A 21,380-nucleotide genomic window follows, 5' to 3' on the forward strand; every position below is an offset into this window, starting at 1 on the left:
GAATGTGCATCTGCTCATGGGACCCGGAGTGAAGAAACATGATGTTTACGAGGTTGGAACTCCCAGTCTGAGGCAGACCCACAACCTACATGAAGAGAGGGCACCAGGGAGGCTTGGAGACAACGGACGTGTGCTCTCAGCCCGTGTCACAGAAGCCACCCACCACGGCCTCAGGATCTGAGCCCGACCCTCCACACCTCGTGACTGGCTCCCTCTCTTTCCTCCTCTGCTCCTTCGGTGTCTACAGGAGCGAGTCCTGGGAAGCAATCCACACTCCGGTCATCACGAGGAGGGACCACTGGGGCATTTGCACCCAACTGAACAGTCACCCTTCAATGAAAACACACCAATGGGGCCAACGGGCTGTTTATTTTCTTTATTTTTTCACAAGCTTTGAATTCAGAAATAAGAGCCACAATAAGTCGGTTGTTAAGTAAAAATGGGGGTGATTACAAAGGAAAACTTTGTACAAAACTTTAAAAATCTGACTGCCCCGTCAACCACCTCGAAGGGACCAGGACCGGGGCAACCGGGAGCAGCCGTCGCCCCACCGTCATCAGCCCTGATGGGGGTGGGGAGACCCCTTTCTGAGTGTGAACCTGGCTAGGCCTGAAGTCGGAGCTGGCTGGAAGGACACACACAGACCAGAAAGACGTCATGGCGAGTCACAAGTGCCACGGAGACCGGAGTTTCTGACACAGGACGTGGATGATGTTTCTCTGAAAGCACTGGAAGGTTCCCCTGCCCCTCTGAGAATTCACAGAAGGTCTCAATGGGGATGGGGTGGGGGAGGGGTGGGGCAGGCTTCTTTCTAGTGCGGACTTGGGGTGGGGACAACGAGTAAGCATCTCCGTGTGAAGAGTTTGGAAGGGCCCCTGGGGGCCTGAGGTCTGGGCATTGTGTCTACATCGGTCCTCGGTGATGTTCCGTCAGACGCACTCACAGACTTGCATACATAATTTAGTAACATGCATCAACTATCCTAGAACAGCTACGAGGGTGCAAAGGAACCACCCAGAGAATCATGGAGCCCGTGGAGTCAGAAGCGGAAGGGACGGTACAAGACGATGCTAGAACCTGGGTTCACTAAGGAGGGCAATGGAGACCCATGATCTGAGGTGGAGTCAGCATGAACACACAACTGTGGGGCAAGGAGTTTCCGAGCAAACACACCACACTAATACCACTTCTTCCTAAACAAAAGAGGAAAGAACGTCATTCAATTTTCCCCCCATCAGTACCAAATAAAACCGCGGGTTTCCCAACCCCTGGCGGGGAAAGGGATTGACAGTATTCCTGGAACGCTTCACTGGCTCATCCACTCCTCCGCCTTCAACCGAGGCTGGTGATGTTGGAGCGGCCACCAGGGGGCGCCACGATGCGGTGGCCGGTGCGCCTGGGGTTGTTGTCATCTATCTGGGCACCTGAAAGAGACAGAGCCAACCGCTCCAGACCGGTTCCACGGGCCGCTCCTGAGAGCTGGGATGCTGAGCCCTCGTCGTGACATCCCTCCATCCGCTCGACCCTCTGGGACTCAATCCAGTCTCACCTCTGGGAAGGCTCCCAACCTCCACGGGGTTCACTGCCCTCTCCTCTGTGCCCCCTCCGGCCCTGGGGTCACCCTCTTGCACCCTCTGACCACCTTGCGCTATTTCTTGCCTGGCCTCGTGCTCTTGAGACCGGTGGGCAAGCACTTACTGAGTGCCTACTGTGTGCAGGCACACACTTGGTGATTTAACATATATGCTTGCACTTAGGGTATACAACGATACTGCGAAGTGGGGGGGGTGGTTACCCCAACTTTCTAGATGAGGAATTTGAGGCTCAGGTCATGCATCTTGGGGGGCAAAGTTGGAGGACGGGTAAGCCGGGATTCCAGCCCCAACTGGTTGGTCCCCAAAGCTCCAGCTTCTACAGAAGTCAGAGCAGCACACAGCAGTGCCCGATACGTCAAACACATTTTATGTACGACATGCATGGGAGTGGATGCATGTGCATTTTCAAAAGAAATTTTTTTAACAGTTATCCATTTTTGAGAGTGAGAGAGACAGAGCATGAGTGGGGGAGGGGCAGAGAGAGAGAGGGAGACACAGAATCCGAAGCAGGCTCCAGGCTCCGAGCTGTCAGCATGGAGCCCGACGCGGGGCTCGAACTCACGGACCGCGAGATCATGACCCGAGCCGGAGTCGGACGCTTAACCAACTGAGCCCCCCAGGCGCCCCTGGATGCATGTGCATTTATGTGTGTGAACTACTTACAGCTGGATTTATCCACCTGATTTGCAATGGGCAGACCTCCATGGAGAAGGGGCATCAATTTTTGTTTTAAATCTGCAAAGCCGACCGTTTATTCCAATTTTATGCATTCCCTTGCAGTTAAAGATTTAACGTTCCACCACCAAGCCCAGTGCCTGATGCTCAATAAGTAAGTATTCAGTGAATTACTAGTGACGGACAGACAATGCTGAAAGGAGGGATGGCATGAGAAGGCCCTGGGGTCCAGTCAGGAGACAGGTTCCAGTACAAGTCATGTCTGGAACCCAGGTAATTTGGAATCAGACCCAACCTCCCTTGGCCTCACTTCCTTTTGTCCCAGATTCAGAAATCGGATGGAGTGCTCAACACCAGTTTCCCTCATAATCATCTCCACCCTGCTGGTTACCTGTCAGCTACTTCAAAAACACCTGTTGGACAAAAGGACACTCGTGCAGGAAATCATGCCACATCTCTACAAAGTAGCATCATGCAGATTATTTAAAAGGCATCTGCGAAGTCATTCCTGATGTCCGAGAGCACGTATGGTGTTGATAGCAAATGAAATCACACGTCGACCTGCCACGAGGCCGGCCGGGGCAGTTCTGCGGGTCTCGGAGAGGACTCTGCCGACCCGGGGCACTGGTGGCCGTGGGGCCCTTCCAGCAGACTTTTTGTTTCGTTGTTTTGCTAGGTCTGAAAGGGAGGGATTTTCCCTCTGTATTCGGCGGCAATTGTGAATTGCACGACTTTCGAAGAGAGGTCCGGTTTGCAGACTCCACGTAGCCCCACCCAGTGGCTTGTCCTGGCATTGCGTCCACTCCCTAATTCTGTTGACTGAGCATCAGAGAAGCTATTTGAGCTGTGTCTCCGGTTCATTTGTGGAAACAATACTAGTTGTCTTTAAAGACGGGAACCGCACTCAGCGTGTGAGAAGCTCTTGCATGAAGGCTCACAGAAAGTGAGCTGGACTAGGGACCCCGCCCAACTTCTGTCCCCCATTGCATAATTGCTGAGAAAGACACTCCCTGGATGGATGGCAGGTTGTCACCCCCACGGTTTAAACCGATGTTCATCTTTCTCTCGGCCCCTTCGACTCGCTTGCTGAACATATCAGCTTTTCTGTTTAACTGTCCTTCCCTCCTGTTAGACCACAGTCTGCAAACTACAGACCATGGACAAACGGCCACCACCTGCTTTTGTATTGTTCAGGAGCAAAGAATAGTTTTTTACGGTTGTTTTATTTATTTATTTTTTTTACACTGTTCAATGGTTGCATTTGAAATGGCTGCTTAATAGAATATCCTAAACTTTGCCCCTCGGCTCACAAAACCTCGAATGTTTACTGTCTGGTCCTTTAAGAAGAAGTCTGCTGACCCCTGCACCAGACTGGGGGCTGCCCAGCTGTGCCCAACTCCTCACCATATTCCTAGGACGCAGCCCCGTGTGTAACACACGCTAATGCCTCAGATACTCTGGGGGACAAGATTCCGGTTCGATGTTCCCAGCGTGTGCGTGTCTGCCCTCACGTGGCGACCTGATGACATTGTAGCGTCTACTGGGTCTGAGGGACGCGTTCAGCTTCCAGGGTAAGCTTGTGCTTCAGGATGAGCTCTGAGCTCAGGGCCAATTTGAGGGCAGACCTCCTCTGCTTTCTGACCTCCCCCAGCCTGCTCTAGCACCCCGGGAGGGAAGGGGAAGGGTTCCCTCGCCCGATCCTTGCTTCCTCATCTAGCCCCCCCACCCCGGGGCTGTTTCAGCAGGAGTGTGGGCCCCTGGGAAGCGGGGAGCCTCTTACCTGATAAACTGAAGTTGGACTGGTGGAGGTTTCTGATGGGCGGGGGCTGGTGTTTGGAGGGCGAGGACTTGGCAGACGGGGCAGGGGTTGCATATTTGGGCGTGGCTGGCACCTCATACACAGGACCGTCATACATGCCCCTGGGAACACCTTGCAACCCAGAAACCTAAACAGAGGGAGGCGAGGGGGGTTGGCGGGCAGGATTCACCTGCCACTTCCCATTCGGGCAGGCCGGAGCCCTGCAGCTGGACAGTGACTGGAGGTCGCCTCGGGGAAACACACACACACACACACACACACGTACACGTGTGCACACACACTCCATAAGCATGCACCCACTTACTCCACATACACACGTGCACACACACAGCTTCATGCAGGACCCCAAGCCCATTTTCAAGAGGAAAACACTTTCCCTGACACACCCCACTGTCCCCCTCAAGGGCCAGTGAATCATCTGTGGTCCTGAGCCCAAGACAAGGATTGGGGGCAGCTAGTTTATCGGGGACGGGATTCCAGAAAGGAGGAGGAGGAGAGAAAGGTGGGGTGATGGGGCCACCTCTGAGGGCAGCCGGCTCAGGGAGGCTGGGAAGTGAACACGTTCACTGACCCTCTGGGGGGCCAAGCATGGGCCACAGTCCCCATCCCCGCGGGCTGAGTGCTGCCCCCGGGGGAGCCCTATGTCCCTGACTACCGGGTCTGGCCACCGTTCTGTTCTACTCTTCACTGTACCTGCTTCCTGCACCTCGGGGACTTCCCCCAGTTCCAGCTGGTTCCAGGCCTGCCTCCCTGTCCCCCCAAGCCCTTCAGTGACCGCCTCCCCCCAAGTCAGCTCAGAGACATGTTCTGGGACAGGTTCTGTCCCTCACCTGCTGTGGCTCCTGTCCTCTGCCCCAGCATGTGAGGGGGCCCGGACTTCTGGCCACTGCGGATGATGGCCTGGCATAGATCCCAGGCACCTGCTCTTACAGACGTGGCCACTAAGCACAGGCATCGGTCCACACCAGTTTAGAGGTAATGCATCTGGCCAAGGTGTATCTGCGCCCCTCCGTGGGTGTCTAGCCAGGAGTTTACAAAAGTCTCCTCATCTCTAACAGCCTGCTGTGGTCAGTTGGCCACCGCGGCTTTCCACAGCCATTTCTCAGATCTGACTGGCTTCCTCCCCACGCCCATTGTTTCCCCACTGGACACGCAACGTCTGTGTCATTTGGAATCTCGGACCCGGGGTGCCACACCCTATGTGACATGGAAAGACCTCAAGCATCGTAATGCAGGCCTGGGGGTCTGGGGGTGCCAGGAGGTTTCTGGGCTTTTCCATTAATACTGGGGGTGGTGGCAGTGCCGTTTGTGAAGCACAAGAAGAGTGGGACCACCCACAGGTGGGCACACACACACACACACACACACACGTACACCTATGCACACACGTGTGTGCACACACATATACACATACACACATTCATACAAGTATATCTACGCACACACACGTGCACATATATACACACATACACACAAGCTGGCCTTTCCAACAAACATCAGCCACCAAGCAGGTGGTCATGGTGACAGGAGGGACCTGATTAGGGAAGACGATGGGCCACAGTGGCAGTTTAGCCAAAGTGTGAGCGGCTCCCTCCTCCGAGCTGGACCAGAGAAGGGATGGGGCCGCTCCACACCTCCGACAGGGCCTCCTGCATCCCTGCCACGACTCTTCAAGGAGAGAGGGACAGGGGAACACAGAATGGAAGGGCGGGGAAGCAAGGAGAACAGAGGGAAGACCTGAAGAGCTTCCAGACACAGTTCTGCTGTCCCCCGAGTATGATGGGGGCGGCGGGGGGGGGGGGGTGTCGACTTTTACCAGAAGGGCAATGCCTAAGGGTTTTGGCTTTCCCAGCTGTGTGACGCTGGCCTGTCCGATGCTCGAGCACCGGGAGGTCTCAACACCTCAAAGAGCCGGTGGCGAGGGCCCCGAAAGGACGTGGGATGTGTACCCCAAAGCGGCACGGTCCGTGTTATTCCCGCCCCCTCCTCCCCACCCCACGGGCGCACACCCCTTCACAGTCTGCAAAACCCCGAGACCTCCCCTCCGGCCCCGAGACACAGGCAGGGCAGGGGGGAGAGCCCACCTGACACGAGAGGAAAGGGAGGCCCCCGCGGCTGTGACTTGTGAATGCGGCGCGTGCCAGACCCCAGACCCACTGACCTTGCTCCTGATCCTGACACGCTGGTAGAGATACTCGGGGAAAGGCTTCCGCGGGATGAAGCGGCCCATGCCCTTGTTGACGTTGATGTTGCCGTCCTCGAAGACGATCTTGCCCTGGCTGATGACCACCAGCGGGGAGCCGTGGCACTCCATGCCCTCGAAGATGTTGTACTCCACGGCCTGCATGGCAAGAGACATGACTGGGCCCTTCCGGCTCTCCGCCCGGGCCGGGACATCCCTCACGTCCCCACAGGGGCACCTCGCAGCCCTTGCCCTCTGAAAACCTCCTCTTTGGGGCTGTGTGGCATTCCACTCCGCGGGCTTGCGCCGGCATAACCAGCCCTCGCCATGGGCGTTTAGATCGCGGGTGGCTTTGTACAACCCAACTGATGTCTGGGGCATCACGAACGTGAACGGGGGCCCCTGATGTCAGGCACTGTGGCTGCTCAGACTACAAACAAGACATTTTTGTGTCTTTTTAAAAAATGTCTCCTTGGGGGCGCCTGGGTGGCGCAGTCGGTTAAGCGTCCGACTTCAGCCAGGTCACGATCTCACGGTCTGTGAGTTCGAGCCCCGCGTCAGGCTCTGGGCTGATAGCTCAGAGCCTGGAGCCTGCTTCCGATTCTGTGTCTCCCTCTCTCTCTGTCCCTCCCCCGTTCATGCTCTGTCTCTCTCTGTCCCAAAAATAAATAAACGTTGAAAAAAAAAAATTAAAAAAAAAAAAAAAAAAAATGTCTCCTTGGGGCGCCTGGGTGGCTCAGTCGGTTAACCGGCTGGCTTCGGCTCAGGTCATGATCTCGCGGTCCGTGAGTTCGAGCCCTGCGTCGGGCTCTGTGCTGACAGCTCAGAGCCTGGAGCCTGTTTCAGATTCTGTGTCTCCCTCTCTCTCTCTGACCCTCCCCCATTCATGCTCTGTCTCTCTCTGTCTCAAAAATAAATAAACGTTAAAAAAAATTAAAAAAAAATATCTCCTTTAAAATTTTTTATTTTTATTTATTTTGAGAGAGAGAGAGAGCGAGAGAGAATGGGCAGGGGAGGGGCAGAGAGAGGAAGAGAGAGAATCCCAAGCAGGCTCCATGCTGTCAGTGCAGAGCCCGATGCGGGGCTCGAACTCACGAACCGTTAAGATCATGACCTGAGCCAACATACGACTGAGCCATCCAGGCGCCCCCACAAATATCTCCTTTAGGATAGTTTTCTATAGTTAAGCTACTGGGTCAAGAGAGAATGAGCTTTTTTAGGGTCTTTATCGCTTATCACCAAGTTACTTTTCAAAGGCTCCCAACCATCTGACACCATGTGGGCAACAGGGAGGAGAGAGACATTTCACTGATTTGACGTCTATGAAATCCCCACCAGCACTGGGTCAGGTCGTTTTGATTTACTGTTTTTTATTTTTAAAATATTTATTCATTTTTGAGAGCGAGAGAGACGGAACGTCAGCAGGGGAGGGGCAGAGAGAGAGGGAGACACAGAATCCGAAGCAGCCTCCAGGCTCCGAGCTGTCAGCACAGAGCCCGACGTGTGGCTCGAACCCACGAACTGTTGAGATCATGACCTGAGCCGAAGTCCGACGTTTATCCGACGGAGCTCCCCGGGCGCCCCGCGGTCACCTTTATTTTTAATTCCTTTCTCCCTTCCTTTAATTTGAAAGACAAAACGTGTTCTTAAAAATACACACCGTTTTCATAACTCCGAAAGGGAATGTAACCACCTCTAGCTGACTGCTTTTTATTATTTAAAAAGTAGGTCATTATATAGGGTGAGAGAAAACTCAAAAGGTGCAAACAATATTTGATTTTAAAAAGTAGGTCTCTCTTCTACCTCTGACCGAGACATCTGCCCTAAAGAGATTCTTCTGTGTCACAGATGTTTTCTGTCTTGACAGGGCAAGAGCACTCTCTGTGCAGCTGGCTTTCACCTGAATTTTTCTCTGGAGCTCAGGGACTGTTGCCTATCAGCAAAGGTACGTGCTTTAAAAATGTGTTCAACACTCTTTAAACTGCTGCACCGTGTCCCCTCGCAGGGGTGTATTATCGTTTATTTATCCGATTCCCAGGGATGGAACACTGGGTTGTTTCCCTGCGTTTTGCTAAAACCCATACTGAACCACCCTTCTGTGGGGTCCACGCCGGCATGTGTGAACCTTTTCAGAGGTGGAGTTTGGGGCCAAGGAGTCGATGGATTTTCACTTTGATAGATCCGTCTTCCCAAAAGGCAGCACCAGTCTCCACTCCCAACAAAACTCTGTGAGCTCGCCTGCCTCCCGCGGTCTGACCAGGGTCAGACCCCTCAGCCGCCAGGGTCTCTGGCACTGCACGGGTCAGAAACAGCATCTTACTCTTGAGGTTTGCATTTGGTTAACTGTGGGGCTCGGTCTGTTATTAAAGATCTAGAAGTCGTCTGTGTATTTCTTCTTGCATAATTGTGTTTTTGCACAGCGTTCTATTCATTAGGCTCTTGGTATTTTTCTTACTGGTTTCTAAGGATGCTTTTTTTAAAGTTAGTTTATTTATTCTGAGAGAGAGAGAGAGAGAGAGAGAGAGCAAGCAGGAGAAGAGCAGAGAGAGAGGGAGAGAGAATCCCACGCAGGCTCTATGCTGTCAGCATGGATGGGCTCTGATTCACGAACCGTGAGATCATGACCTGAGCTGAAATGAAGAGTCGGGTGGTTAACCGACTGAGCCACCCAGGTGGCCCTCGGGGACACTTTTGATGTTAAGGAGTTTATCCGTTGTTTGTCCTGAGTATCATTCTGCTGTCTGTCCTCTGCCTCCTGATCTCATATAAGGTAATAATAATTATTATTTTCATGCCATACAGAGGGGGTATTTGTTTAATTTGTATACAGTCGATGCTCAAACAGGCCAATCTTCCCCTTTACACGTTCTAAGTTTTGTGTCTTGCTTAGAAAGATCTTCTCCCCTTCCAAGCTATCATTTTTACTTAATTTGCTTTTATTTATTTATTTTTCAAAACTACCACTTAAAAAAAATTTTTTTTTAAGGTTTGTTTTTGAGAGAGACAGAGAGAGAGAGAGACAGGAGAGACAGTGAGTGAGTGTGGGGGAGGGGCAGAGAGGGAGACAGAATCCGAAGCAGGCTCCAGGCTCTGAGTTGTCAGCACAGAACCCGACGTGGGGCTCGAACTTGCAAACCACGAGATCAAGACCTGAGCTGAAGTTCGACGTTTGAGCCACCCAGGCGCCCCCCAAACCATCATTTTTAAAACAACATGCTTTATTATAGACCCTTGATAACTTTCACTTCAACCTCCGGTCCCTCCTGAGTGTGTTTTGAGATAAGGAACACAGAGAAGTCTGGCCTTACGGGCCCGCTGTTGAGACCCACAGGCCAATGAGCACCGCTGTCCGGCTAATCTGAATTGCCTCCTGCATGGGACACCAAATCCTTCTGTGCGGCTGGTCTGCTGCCTGGCTTTCTCCTCTGTCGGGCCAACAGCAAACCGCCCCCCACGCCTGCAACGGTACGACCCGTGTTAATAACAGGGATGAGCGGGCCTTGTCCCTCAGCTTCCCACAACTGTTTACCTACTCTCACATTTAGCACCTAAGACCTCTGCTTTTCTAGCTAAAAAACTATTCCCTTGAATGTTCTGATGGGATTACTTCGAATGCAGAGATTAAATTCTCAAGAATTGGTATGCTCCGTCTAATGATTCATTTTAGCCTAAAAGAACTTGTGTTTATGTAAGTCTTTAGTTTTTATTGTTATTAGAAACAGGATTTTGATTTTCATTCCTTTATTCCTTTATTTATTTATGTTTATTTATTTGAGAGAGAGATACAGAGCAAGCAGGGAAGGGGCAGAGAGAGAAGGAGAGAGGGAGAATCCCAAGAAGCAGCCTCCGCACCATGATTGCAGAGCCTGATGCGGGGCTCGAACTCACGAACTGGGAGATGAGGACCTGGGCCGAAAGCAAGAGTCGGGTGGTTTGCCGACTGAGCCACTCAGGTGCCCCCCTCTCCATTCCATTTTTTAAAGTGCTTTTGAATTACTTCATAGAAAAGCTAGCGATTCCTTATATTGATTTGTAATCAGCCAAAGGATTCTCTTGTCATTTCCGATGGGTTTTAGGAGCACGCTCAGGGTTTCGGGGAGACAGTCAGATCCACACACAGCTGCTAACACTGAGCCTCACCCTCAGTTTGCGGCTGCCTCCCAGGACCCGGGCAGACGGGCTGCTCTCCGTTGTAACATTTGCATCTAAGCCTTCTCGAGTCACCCTGTGGCGACCAGCCGTGTGGTGCCTCACAGTCTTGCTGAAGCCCAAATGAGCGCGTCCAGCCAAAAGACACTGAGGAAGCAAGCACTTCCCTACCACTCGAAGCCGGCCGGCCTCCCAGCTCACTCGGCCCTGCATGGCCCACTATTCCTCGGAGGGGAAGGACATGACGTGCGTCATGTGACAACTCCCCATGGATTCCACGTGGCACCAGGTTCTAGGTCTCGCAACCACGTGGAGTTTCAAAAGTTGTTTCGTTTCCCAAAGGTGACAGGTGAACGATCTAATAATCCAAATGAGTACAAAGAACCACAATGAAAACACACAACCATTGTTTGCCATCTGTGAGCCCCGGGTCCCTAGACCCCACCCCAGGGGGCAGTTCCTGCTCCTCGGTCCCTCTGTGTCCTGTAAAAGACAGCCTGACACTGACGAACGGAGAGCAGGGCATATGCTTAGATCCTCGAAGAGATGAGTAACGTGCTCTCTCCGGGCGAGGGAATATTCTGCAGCCATGAAAAGGAACGAAGTATAGACCACAGCATAGACAAGCCTCAAAAACATGAAACTAAAGTGAAAGAAGCCGGACAGAATAGGCCACATATGGTGTGATTCTTTTTCTATGGTATGTCCAGTGTGGGGATAGAGACTCTACTTACAAAAATGGGTTGGAAGAAAGCTTAGCGCGGAAAACTGCCACCACGGGGTGAAAACACCCGAGGTTAGCTAGCGAGAACCACCCACCCCAGGTTAGCTAGCGAGATATTGTAATGGGATCATGAGTCACTTGTTATCTCACCTGCAGGAAGTTACTTTCCATCCGGCGCCAATGCACCTTGATCACAAACTCCACTTGCCCGCCAGACCCTTTGCTTCTTACACACACAAGTTGATGAGTACTGTCTGATTGTTTTCTCCATGTTCATGTGTGTGAGATCTTTCTTCACACTCACCATGTGGGTAATATCTTGTGAGCTCAATAAATACAGAGACAAAACCCCTGTTCGGGGCTCTTGTCTCCTCCCAGATATTAGCCTCTCTCGTATTCAATTCTGCGTCTGCTCTCTTGCTGGACAAGAGAGAACTCCAGACTCATAGTCTGTGACAGTCCAGAAAGGCACATCCAACAAGAAAGAGATTCCTGGCTGACAGAGACTGTGAGAGGGGAGATGGGAAGTGCCTGCTAGTGGGTCTGGGGTTTCTTTCTGGGGAGGATGGGGAATCTTCTGAATAGAACAACTGCTGCATTAGGGGCGCCTGGGTGGCTCAGTCAGTTAACTGTCCCACTCTTGATTTCGGCTCAGGTCATGATCTCACGGTTCGTGGGTTCAAGCCCCACATCGGGCTCTCTCTTTCTCCCTCTCTCTCTCTCTGCCCCTCCCCTGCTCATTCTCTCTCTCTCTCAAAAGTAAACAAATACACAAGTTTTTTAAAAACCACTGCATTGTACATTTTTAAATGATGAAATCGTGGTAAGTGAATTACATCTCAATGTGAAGAGTTAGAAAAACTAAGTGGTCTATGGATACACAAACAGGTAGATACACAAACAGATACACCTGTGGTGTGGCACTTTGAAGCAAATGCTTTTCCACTAAGAGGAAAGAAGCTGCATTCTTTTTACAAAAGAGTAGACTTCAAACATTAATCACTGATCAACATATAACATGATCTCTTTTTAATTCTTAAAAGAAAAGTACTATTTTTTTAAACTCAAGAAAGCCAAACAAACCTCTAACAAGGCATTTTTCAATCCACGGTCTGAAAAAAAAAACATTGGTGTCCCGCACTGCGTGAATGGCCCTGCTTTTGCACAGAGACAATGCAACAGACAAAAATCTTACAGCATCCTGAGTAGTCCTCCTCTTGCTATGACAAGAATTCAAATCTGGCCTGGCATGGGGGGAGGATGCTTCCCCAAGATTAACCTAAAACAGTCACTTCCCTTATGGGTGACCTCTGGCACGTGACTTATTATGGGTTGGATCATGTCCCCCTAAAGATACACTTTAGTCCCAACCCCCAGCACCTCAGAACACGACCTTATTTGGAAATAGGGTCTTTGCACATGGGATTCGTTACAATGAGGTCACACTGGAGGAGGCGGGCCCTGATCCAATGGCCGGTGTCCTTAGAGGAAGACGGTAAGACGCAGGGAGACGCCAGAGATCGTAGGGACCCATCCACAAGACAAGGGATGGCAAGGATGCCCAGTGACATCAGAAGCCAGGACAGAGGCACAGGACAGGTTCTCCCCCAGACCTTCAAGGGAGCACAGCCCCGCGGACATCTTGATTCAAGACCACGGCTTCCAGAACACATTTCTGTTTGAAGCCACTAGTTTGTGATGCTTTGTTACAGCAGCCACGGGAACTCATTCACGTATCCTCTCTCCGTCCACTTCTGTATTTATCAATCCCGGCCTACCTGAGATGACCACTAAGTCATTTAAGTACGGGTCATTAAGTGACAGGACACGTGGGAAATGCTAGGCACAGAGTAACTACAAGATCGTATCTGGCTGGACTGTGACAGTAATTGGAAACCCTGCTCCTGAGCACGGAGCCTGCACATCCACTGAACACGCACTGAAATAATGAGAAATGAGAGGTCTGCACCTGTGCAGCTCAGCCTCCTTCCCACCTGTCCGTGTCCCTGCTGGGCCCCCAGCAGGAGGGCTTGAACAGTGAGTGATCTGGGCTTCATCTTCTGCTGGACCTTGACCATCGTGTGGGCTTAGGGGCGGCCCCAGCCGGCGGGTGGCAGGGTGGTGCACACCCTCACAACCACAAGACCTTCTCAAATGTTCTCTTGATGTGACACCTTCCTGACGCCACGGGGAACGTGTGCCTGTCCCGCATTACCAGACCCCACCGTGCACGCACACATCACTGCGTTCACAGTGATTAAAATGGGATTGCGTGCCTGCTAGGTGGTAAGCGTGAAGAATGGGGTACGCTTTTCTCCGGGGGGGGCGACCTCAGGCTTGTTTCCCCCTGACCCTGTCCCCGGGAATGGGGGGGGGGGGGCGGTGAGGGAAGCCAGCGTGTCACTAGGAAGCACTGGTTATTTGTGAGGAATAAGCTTAGGAATTTCCCAAGCCTGCACTGATGGGCTAACAAGGCATAAAGAATTAGAAACCCATTGGATGTACACACCCAAGTTTGGGTAAACAAGATTTGGTAAATAAGAATAGGTAAAGTGGGGCAAAGGTCCCAGTATAGGACAAAGGTACAGGAATAGGGGAATCTCAGGATGAAAACATCCAAGATGGGTAAGCAAGATTAGGTATTCAGGGCAGAAGCAACCCCCCCCTCCCAACTGAGTACTATAGCAGAAAGCTGCTTTCACAGGAAGGAAGGACCAAATTAGGTAAATAGGGCTACAGATCGCCGCAGGGCGAAGTTGCCCAAAGTAGAGCTAATCAGCAAAAGAAAGGTGCCTTGTTGACCCTGAGGTGGCAAGCTCTTTCTTGTCCCCTAGACCAGTTTAGGTAAACAGAGGCAGGGCCTCACGTCTGCTGTAAACTGCCTTCCACCCAGCACCAGGATTTTGTTTTGTGCTAACCCAAACCCCTAACACCGCATATCTTGAAAACCCCCTTGCCCTCACGACCACGAGTTAATGTCTACGATTTCATTGTCTCTTTGTGCACACCCAACAGCACGTTTGTAAGCCTTCTGATCCTAATAAAAATGGAACAAGGGCCCTTACTCGGGGCTCTTGGCTCTTGTCTTTTCCTGGACATTAGTCTCTCTCACATTTTTAATGCTGCATCCCGTTTTCTTGCTGGACAAGAAAGAACTCCAGACCCAGAGTCTACGACAGTTATTGTAAGCATGACTGCCTGTTGGGGACAGTCATGGATGGTCATGGACTGGACAAGACCTCTATGGCCCCAGGCCATGACCCCTGTGGCCAAGCAGGGTTCCAGGGCCCAAGCTCACGGACTGCTAAAAATGATTCCTGTCACTTTCTTATGAGATTTCCTTATGCCTGGGGTCCTGTCCTCATGCATGTAACCCCCGGGAGGCTGGGAATCTGCCTCTGTGTGGCAGTGAGGACCCTGTCACAGGGCGATACAGCATGCACACACCCTGCCTCCTGGCCCATGTCCTGTAGCAGAACTTAGCGGGCCGGAGGCCAGGCTGTGGCCTCCTGTGTCTTGTGAGTGTGTACGTTAATCTGGACCCAAGATCACTGCTGGCCTCACAGAGTGGCCTTGCAGCAAGCAGTGAGGGAGGGGAAGAGGTTTTAAGTCTCTCTGAATCCTTAGGTTTACTGGCTGAGTAAAGAAGTCAAGGGCATGTAAGATACAAAGTGCAGAGATAACCCACAGCCATAGGCTTGGGGCCTGGAGCTTGGGAGAGCGTGCACGCGTGGGGTGTGTTCACACACGGCAGACTTTAGGTCCAAACCTTTCCTTTGTGGACTGTTAGCAGTGACCACAAAATGAAGTAGGAGGTTTCTGAGATAGGAGATCAAACCCTTCCTAGCTTGATAATGAAATTGGAAAAAGAATCTTGGACCTAATACTTCTCCTCTGAGCCTGAGAATGCATGTGTCTAGGGCACGGGCCACCGAGAGAGAAAGACAGCCACAGCATCAGAGAGAGGTGGAGAGAAAACACATCTAATAGAACGGCAGCAGCTTAGTCGAGCCTGATCAAACTCAGTCTCTCCAACTGGAAGAGAAATGTGAACGAGTCATGCCGATGATCAGATAGCATCCTCGTTGAAAACTTCACAAATCATTTTTAATCGAGACTGCTAAAGTGGCTGCAGAGGAAGAATCACTTACCCAAACCGGAAAGGTCTCAGATGAGCCAGGACTTACCGACTTGTGACTCTTGGCTGTTATGGTCTTCACCTTGTCGGGGTCCCAGATGACCACGTCGGCGTCTGAGCCCACAGCAATCCGCCCTTTCCTGGGGTACAGGTTAAAGATCTTGGCTGCGTTGGTGCTGGTGATGGCAACAAACTGGTTCTCATCCATTTTGCCAGTAGCCTAAAGGCAAGATCCGTTCATGAGAAGAATGCCCCGTAACTGGGCCGGGGGAAGGGCAGACAGGCAAAAATATGGAACTGCCGACAGGAGTCCCCGATGGAAGTCTGAAATTTTCTCCTCCCCCGCCGAAAACCGGCCATCCTGAAAGAGCCCAAGGGCGCGGCCCCATCAGAGTGGAAATGTAATTGACCGCTCAGGGGTATGTTGTTGGCATTTGCTCAACAGCCACTGTGCCATCTTGTCGGTCCTCATTGGGTCCAAGTTTAATAGAAAATAAAAATTTGGGGTTTCAAGTCAGGGAACAGGGGCTGACTTGTGCAACAAGCACTCTCCTACCCACTGTCAACCCCAGACACAAACACACGGTTTACAAAACCATCTTCACAGGAACTGAGATGTGGTCAAAACAAAGCTAAAGAAAACATTTTGCATCCTTAAAGAATAAAGGGCAGCTGTCACGTCTGCAAATACAGAGGACCCCATGGGACCTGTGCTGCTCTCTGAAGAGTCACACATTTCTTTGTGTGCTCTCCTGGTATATTCTGCTTCTGCCCCAAAGCAAGGAAAGGAGCTTTAAGAGCCAGCAGGGCACAATGCCCCAGCTTTTGATGGGCCTGGAAGGGTGCTTCTAGAATGTTCCTGGGGAAAGGAACCTCCCCGGGGGGTTCCTTACCACTGCCTTGTCCCAGACGACGGTCATCCGCTCCTCTATACCGTTGACGCCCTCAGGGATCAGAGTGAAGTTATCCTTGCCCACCGCCTTCTGGGCAGTGCTATAGGGACAGTGGCCACTGCCTGTGACCTGCAGGTCTCCACTGCAAGGACAAAAACAAGGTGGGGGTCAGACCTGAGTTCAGGTTGAACTTCAGGCACCCATTGCAGGCTGTGAAACGAAAACCCCCAGAGATTCTAAGGAGAGGATTTGGGGCACATCCCAGGAATCGGTGAGTGACATCAGAAGGCCCTCTGGGGGCCATGTATCTTGTTGGGAGAAGGTTCGGTCAGTGTGGGCTTCAGGCTCTCCGGGTAGGGCTCTCTAGGTGGCCTTCCTCTTCCTCACCTGGAAGAGTGGGCATCCGCCCAAAAGAGGTGCCAGGCAGGGTTCAGGAGGGAGCGAGGCCAGATCAGCCTCGGCCTTGGGGGACATTGTGGGACTTGGATTCCATGTTGACAGAAGAGGACCCTGGGAGTCTCCAGGCAGAGGAGTGGTTTGGTCTGAGTTGGGTTTTAAAATCTGGGTGCTGGTTGGGAATAGACTGTGATGTGCTGGGGGTGTGGAAGGGGCAGCACAGAAACAGGGGCCTGTCGGAGATGAGCCAGGATGGCCACAGCCAATGGGTGAGAAGTGGTCAGATCCCGGGGCCTCTGGGGCCCTGTGTCCTGCCATCTTCAGAGATGGGCAAGACTGTGGGAGCATTCGCTTTGTGGGGGATGACGGGGAGTCCATTTGGACTTGGAGCTGCCCGCCAGACAGCAGGCTGCAGATGATGAGTAAGCCCGTGGATATGCGAGTCAAGGGTTTTTGCATCATTTGGGAGAGACTTTCATGACAGGCACACACCCTCACCCCCTTGGGGCCCCTCCTGACCAGAAGCCCTGATTTATCCCCTATCCGGCAAACTCCTACTCCCCCTCTAGCTCCAGGCCTGATGTCACCTTGCCCACGAAGCCTTCTGCAAGTCTCCTGGTTGTGAGCACGTATCTCTACGCCCAGAGCAGCCTGGGCACCTCACCACTTACCCTTCTCTATGGCCTGTGTTCTTCCCTCACGCTGGCCAATAGCAGGGAAGGGACCAAAGTGGCTGTGCTCCTACTGTGTGCACGTGGCCAGGAGGTGCTTTGCAAATAATAGGAGCCACTTAGTGAACCCTAAATCCCAGGCCATTTTCCTACACTGCATCATACCCAGCTCTGCAATAGATACTATGTTCCCCCCGATGTTGCCAATGAGGAAACCGAGGCAGAAAGCCATTCCAGGTTATGTGACAAGCCCAAGGTGAATCCTGGACTCTCATTCCTAATCCTGAGTGCTTCCCGATAGACCTCAGTATACCCAATATACCCCCCACCCCCTGGGCTCTCACCAGGCCAGCAGGGAGGTCAAGTAGTCAGGTGTCGTGGGGTCCGGGCTCAGAGGAGGAGAGGTCACGAATGCCGCTGCCTTGGCCCAGTTCTTGCTCCAGTAGTGGGTGCCATCGGTCCCCAGGCTGGCAGCGATGGGCTCGCCAAACACGAGGGGACCTTTGGAGACAGACACGAACACACATGGTTAAGGGCAGATGGTCTTGTGTGGGATGCTGGTGTAATAGAAGTGGAGGGTCTCAGAGACGGGAAAAGGAGGCTCTGAGGGGCAACATGTTGTCTGTCCTTCTTCCTGGCTTCACCACGCAGGACAGTGACCCCCGGCTGCCCAGGTACTCACTCAGCACCTGCTGACCCACCCAGCAACCTCCTGGACTAGTCGTGCTTTTAATATGTGGATATGGCCATTATCCCCTTTGGCAGATTTGTCCCTCGAGGCACAGGGATGGGATTTGCTCTCCCAGCATGGATTCTTCCAGAAGCAGATCTTCAAATGAAGGAGGCAAGTTCAAGTGTTTTATTTGGGAGGTGATTCCAGGCAGCACTGGCTAGAGACTGAGGAAGTGACATAGGCAGAGAAAGACGTCAGGAACAGGTGAGTTGTCACCAAGTCACGGCCATGGGCACCTGCAGCTCGGTGCCGCGGGGGCCTCTGGGATACTGACGGCTGTTGGCACCTCAGGGCTGTCCCAGGGTGTGGGAGCTGGAGAGCTGCTTCCAGAACATTCACTTTCCAGAAATTTCAGCCTGCCTTCTGGGGAGCAGGCCAGATGTGCTTCTGCCAGAACAAAGCCCATAGGCACGGCTGCAGGTCTGCTCACAGAGACAGACGCTGCTGGGATGCGGGCCAGTAACACCGCCGAATTTGCCCAGAGCCATGCTGCCGGCCTGGTGGGGTGGCAGGCTTTGAGCTCCAGCGGTCTGGCATGTCCAAGAGCACATTCTACCGTGATGGGAAAGTTCTACATCTGTGGTGCCCAGGACAGTAGCCGCTAGCCCCGTGTGGCTTCTGAGCATCTGAAATGTGGCTATCACAACCAAGGAACGCATTTAGAATTGTGTTTAATTTTACTTAATTTAAATTGCCACAGCCATGCGTGACTGGAGGTCACCACATCTCTCCATGCAGCTCTAGGACTGCTTCCAGATTCCTGTTACCTCTCTGAGCCTCAGTTTCCTTATCCTTAAAATGGAGCCAGTCCTAAGCAAGCTGTGTCATACTAGAGCACTCTCTTTGAATGCCTCTGCTTGTCAGCTTTCCCTGAATGGTACTAAAACCAGGTTATGATGGGTTCAAAGGTGCTCTGTCCAATATGGTGGCACTTGCCACGGGGGTTGGTCTGAACTGAGAGGTGCTGTAACAGCGACAGACACACTGGACTTCAAAGACAGCACAGAAAAAAATAAGACAGACATATCATTAGTATCTTTTCATATAATTATGTGTTGAAAGAATATGTTGGATATATTAAGTTAAAATACAGTTTTGAAGATTTTTCTTGAATACAGATGGTGGCACTTCCCACTCGGGGCTCCTATGAGAAGTAAGGCACATAATGTACACAGTGGATGTTCCGTTACGGTTGTTGTGTTGTTGATTTCCACCCGGCCCTCCCCACGGACCCACAACTTCCTGGTCGGCCTCACATGAAGCAGCGGGAACGGGCGGACCTCGTCCCGGTGGCGAATGTCCCTGGCGAATGTCCTCCACGACAAAAGGGTTCCGGCCACTGTCTCTGTGCCATGGGCACTAGCCCTCATCTGTCCATCTGTCTGTCATTCTCTCTCCCTAAGTTTGGATAGGAAGATGTTCTGGGCACCCTTCTTCCTTCTTGGTCTGGTGACTGCTGGAGACTGTTGGACCTCACTCTCGAGAAGGCCTGGGGACGGTGCTCGGGCCCTTGCTCTGAGTCTCCTGTGGTTAGAATGCACCCACCGCGGCCTTCACCCGATGGTCCTCGGCGTGGCAGGCGGCCTGATACTGGGGCCCCACTCGGGAGGTGAGGATGCCAAGGCAGGAGGTGAATGGCCAACATGGAGCTGAGAACGGCATCGACCAACACCTATGGAGCCCTGGGGACCCGCCACGGGCTTCAAGTCTATGAGCCCCTGGGGCCATTCAGAGACAAGGCAGCGGACGCTCAAAGCAGTCATGTAGCACGTCGGTCTTTGAGCTGGGCGGCTGGCTTCCTGGACCACACTCACACAGACCCCCTGGCTCTGGAAAACCGTCTTCTTCCTTCCCAACCCGCAGCCGAGACTCTGTGGGCCCCACGACTGACCCTGGATGCAGACACTGACCATGGGGCCCTAGACAGGGGACTCAGGATGAAGGGCCAGAGGGGACCAGAAAGACGGTGGGCAGGATCCCACAGCTGACGCAGCCTGGGCCCGTCACTGACTCGAGGTGCCATCCAGGACGGAGCTGGAACAATGCAGAGCTCGTTATCTGATCCCACAAGGTGGGATAATAACCTGCCTGAGGCTTAGACTGCTGGCAGGGTGTCTCTGGGCAGTGGCCCCACCAGTGAACTTGACCCCACTGGACGACCCCCTTCCTTATGGCCCAGCTGCCCCGCAGGAGGCCCAGGCATTGGGCTGCATACCTTTCTTCCTGGCCAGAGTGATGATGTCCGCTGCACTCTTGCTCATGACCTTCGTGATGTACACCGGGCAATTGATCCGGCCAGCGATGGTGATGGCCCGAAACACAGCCTCGGCCTCTAGCTGAGGACACGGCAATACACGGGTCACAGGAGGGAGGGACAGAGGCAGTTCAACCCCCCCCCCCTAAGTCCCCAGGGCTCTCCCTGAATCAGAGCCCTTCAGTGTTCTTCAATTAAGTGTGGCCAGACGCAAATCTACCACATCAAAGGAGAAAAACACTAGATTTCTAAAAAGAAAGGAAAAATCGAGTCGAAACGTATTTGGTTAGAGGGCTGGGAGACAGGATTGTGTCATTATGCTTGCTTGGAAGTACGCTGCAGGTTCCGTTAGAAGGGAACAGACCAGGCAGCATAAAGCATCAAAAAGCCCATAAAAAACCACCTTGCCCTCCTCTAGACCAGTGCGTCTTGAATAAAAGGACCAGATACGTTTTGAACGGCTTTGTTTTTAATTTCCAGTCTGCTGATGCCCCAAACGTGGTCCCACCCACGCACACCCAAGAGGGTCCCCACCCTGCTCTCCCGGCTGGACCCACTGGTTACACACCTAGATGTGGAGCCAAGTCCATGTGCTATAAATGTTTATAAACACGGTCTCCCTGATCTCACCAGGGACCAGGAACACAGCTCGTGGGGCACGGGGCTCGGGTGCAGAGTACTGTCCTAGACCAAGAGCCCCTCGGGGTAAAACGTCTTTCTACTCGGGTATTTGTGTCCCCAGGATTGGGCACAAGGCCAGGCCCACAGCAGACACACACACACACACACACACACACACACACACACACTGCCTGCCATGGAAACTCATCCATGTTGGAGTCTTAGAACACAGTGGGCAATGTCCAGGAGAAGCTGGTAGGTTCCAGGTCGCAAACATGCGGCTCCACTTTCTATCATCAGAGACACAAATCCTCGTGAGGATCCTGGACATGGTTAGGTCACTGGAGTGTTCGTGGGGCCTTGGTGTGAAGCTTGTGGCCCCTGAGACAAGCAGAGCCTTTCCCTGGCTCCTCTGATTGATCTCCATCCCCCGGGGCTCCCGAGTCAGAGGGCAGAGCCCAGGGAAGGCCATGTATGCTGGGGTGTCCACGTCAGGGGAATGTGATGGAGGCGGGAGCTCTGGCTGGGCT

At 52.6% G+C, this 21,380-nt stretch overlaps 1 protein-coding gene across 2 annotated transcripts in view; it reads right to left on the minus strand.

The window, feature by feature from the left end:
• Positions 1 to 361: 361 nt before the first annotated feature.
• Positions 362 to 21,380, minus strand: part of CRMP1 (collapsin response mediator protein 1) — a 76,782-nt gene continuing 55,763 nt past the window's right edge. For both annotated transcript variants that reach the window (XM_058723128.1, XM_058723129.1), the window contains exons 8-14: positions 20,191 to 20,311; positions 17,587 to 17,743; positions 16,176 to 16,317; positions 15,332 to 15,502; positions 6,251 to 6,430; positions 4,051 to 4,216; positions 362 to 1,424 (exon numbers count right to left, since the gene is read on the minus strand). In XM_058723128.1, the coding sequence (XP_058579111.1) occupies positions 1,333 to 1,424; positions 4,051 to 4,216; positions 6,251 to 6,430; positions 15,332 to 15,502; positions 16,176 to 16,317; positions 17,587 to 17,743; positions 20,191 to 20,311 (1,029 nt within the window). In that variant the 3' untranslated portion in view covers positions 362 to 1,332. The remainder of the gene's footprint in view (positions 1,425 to 4,050; positions 4,217 to 6,250; positions 6,431 to 15,331; positions 15,503 to 16,175; positions 16,318 to 17,586; positions 17,744 to 20,190; positions 20,312 to 21,380) is intronic.

Source organism: Neofelis nebulosa, chromosome 3 (assembly GCF_028018385.1).
Source record: "Neofelis nebulosa isolate mNeoNeb1 chromosome 3, mNeoNeb1.pri, whole genome shotgun sequence".
NCBI classification, from domain to species: domain Eukaryota; kingdom Metazoa; phylum Chordata; class Mammalia; order Carnivora; family Felidae; genus Neofelis; species Neofelis nebulosa.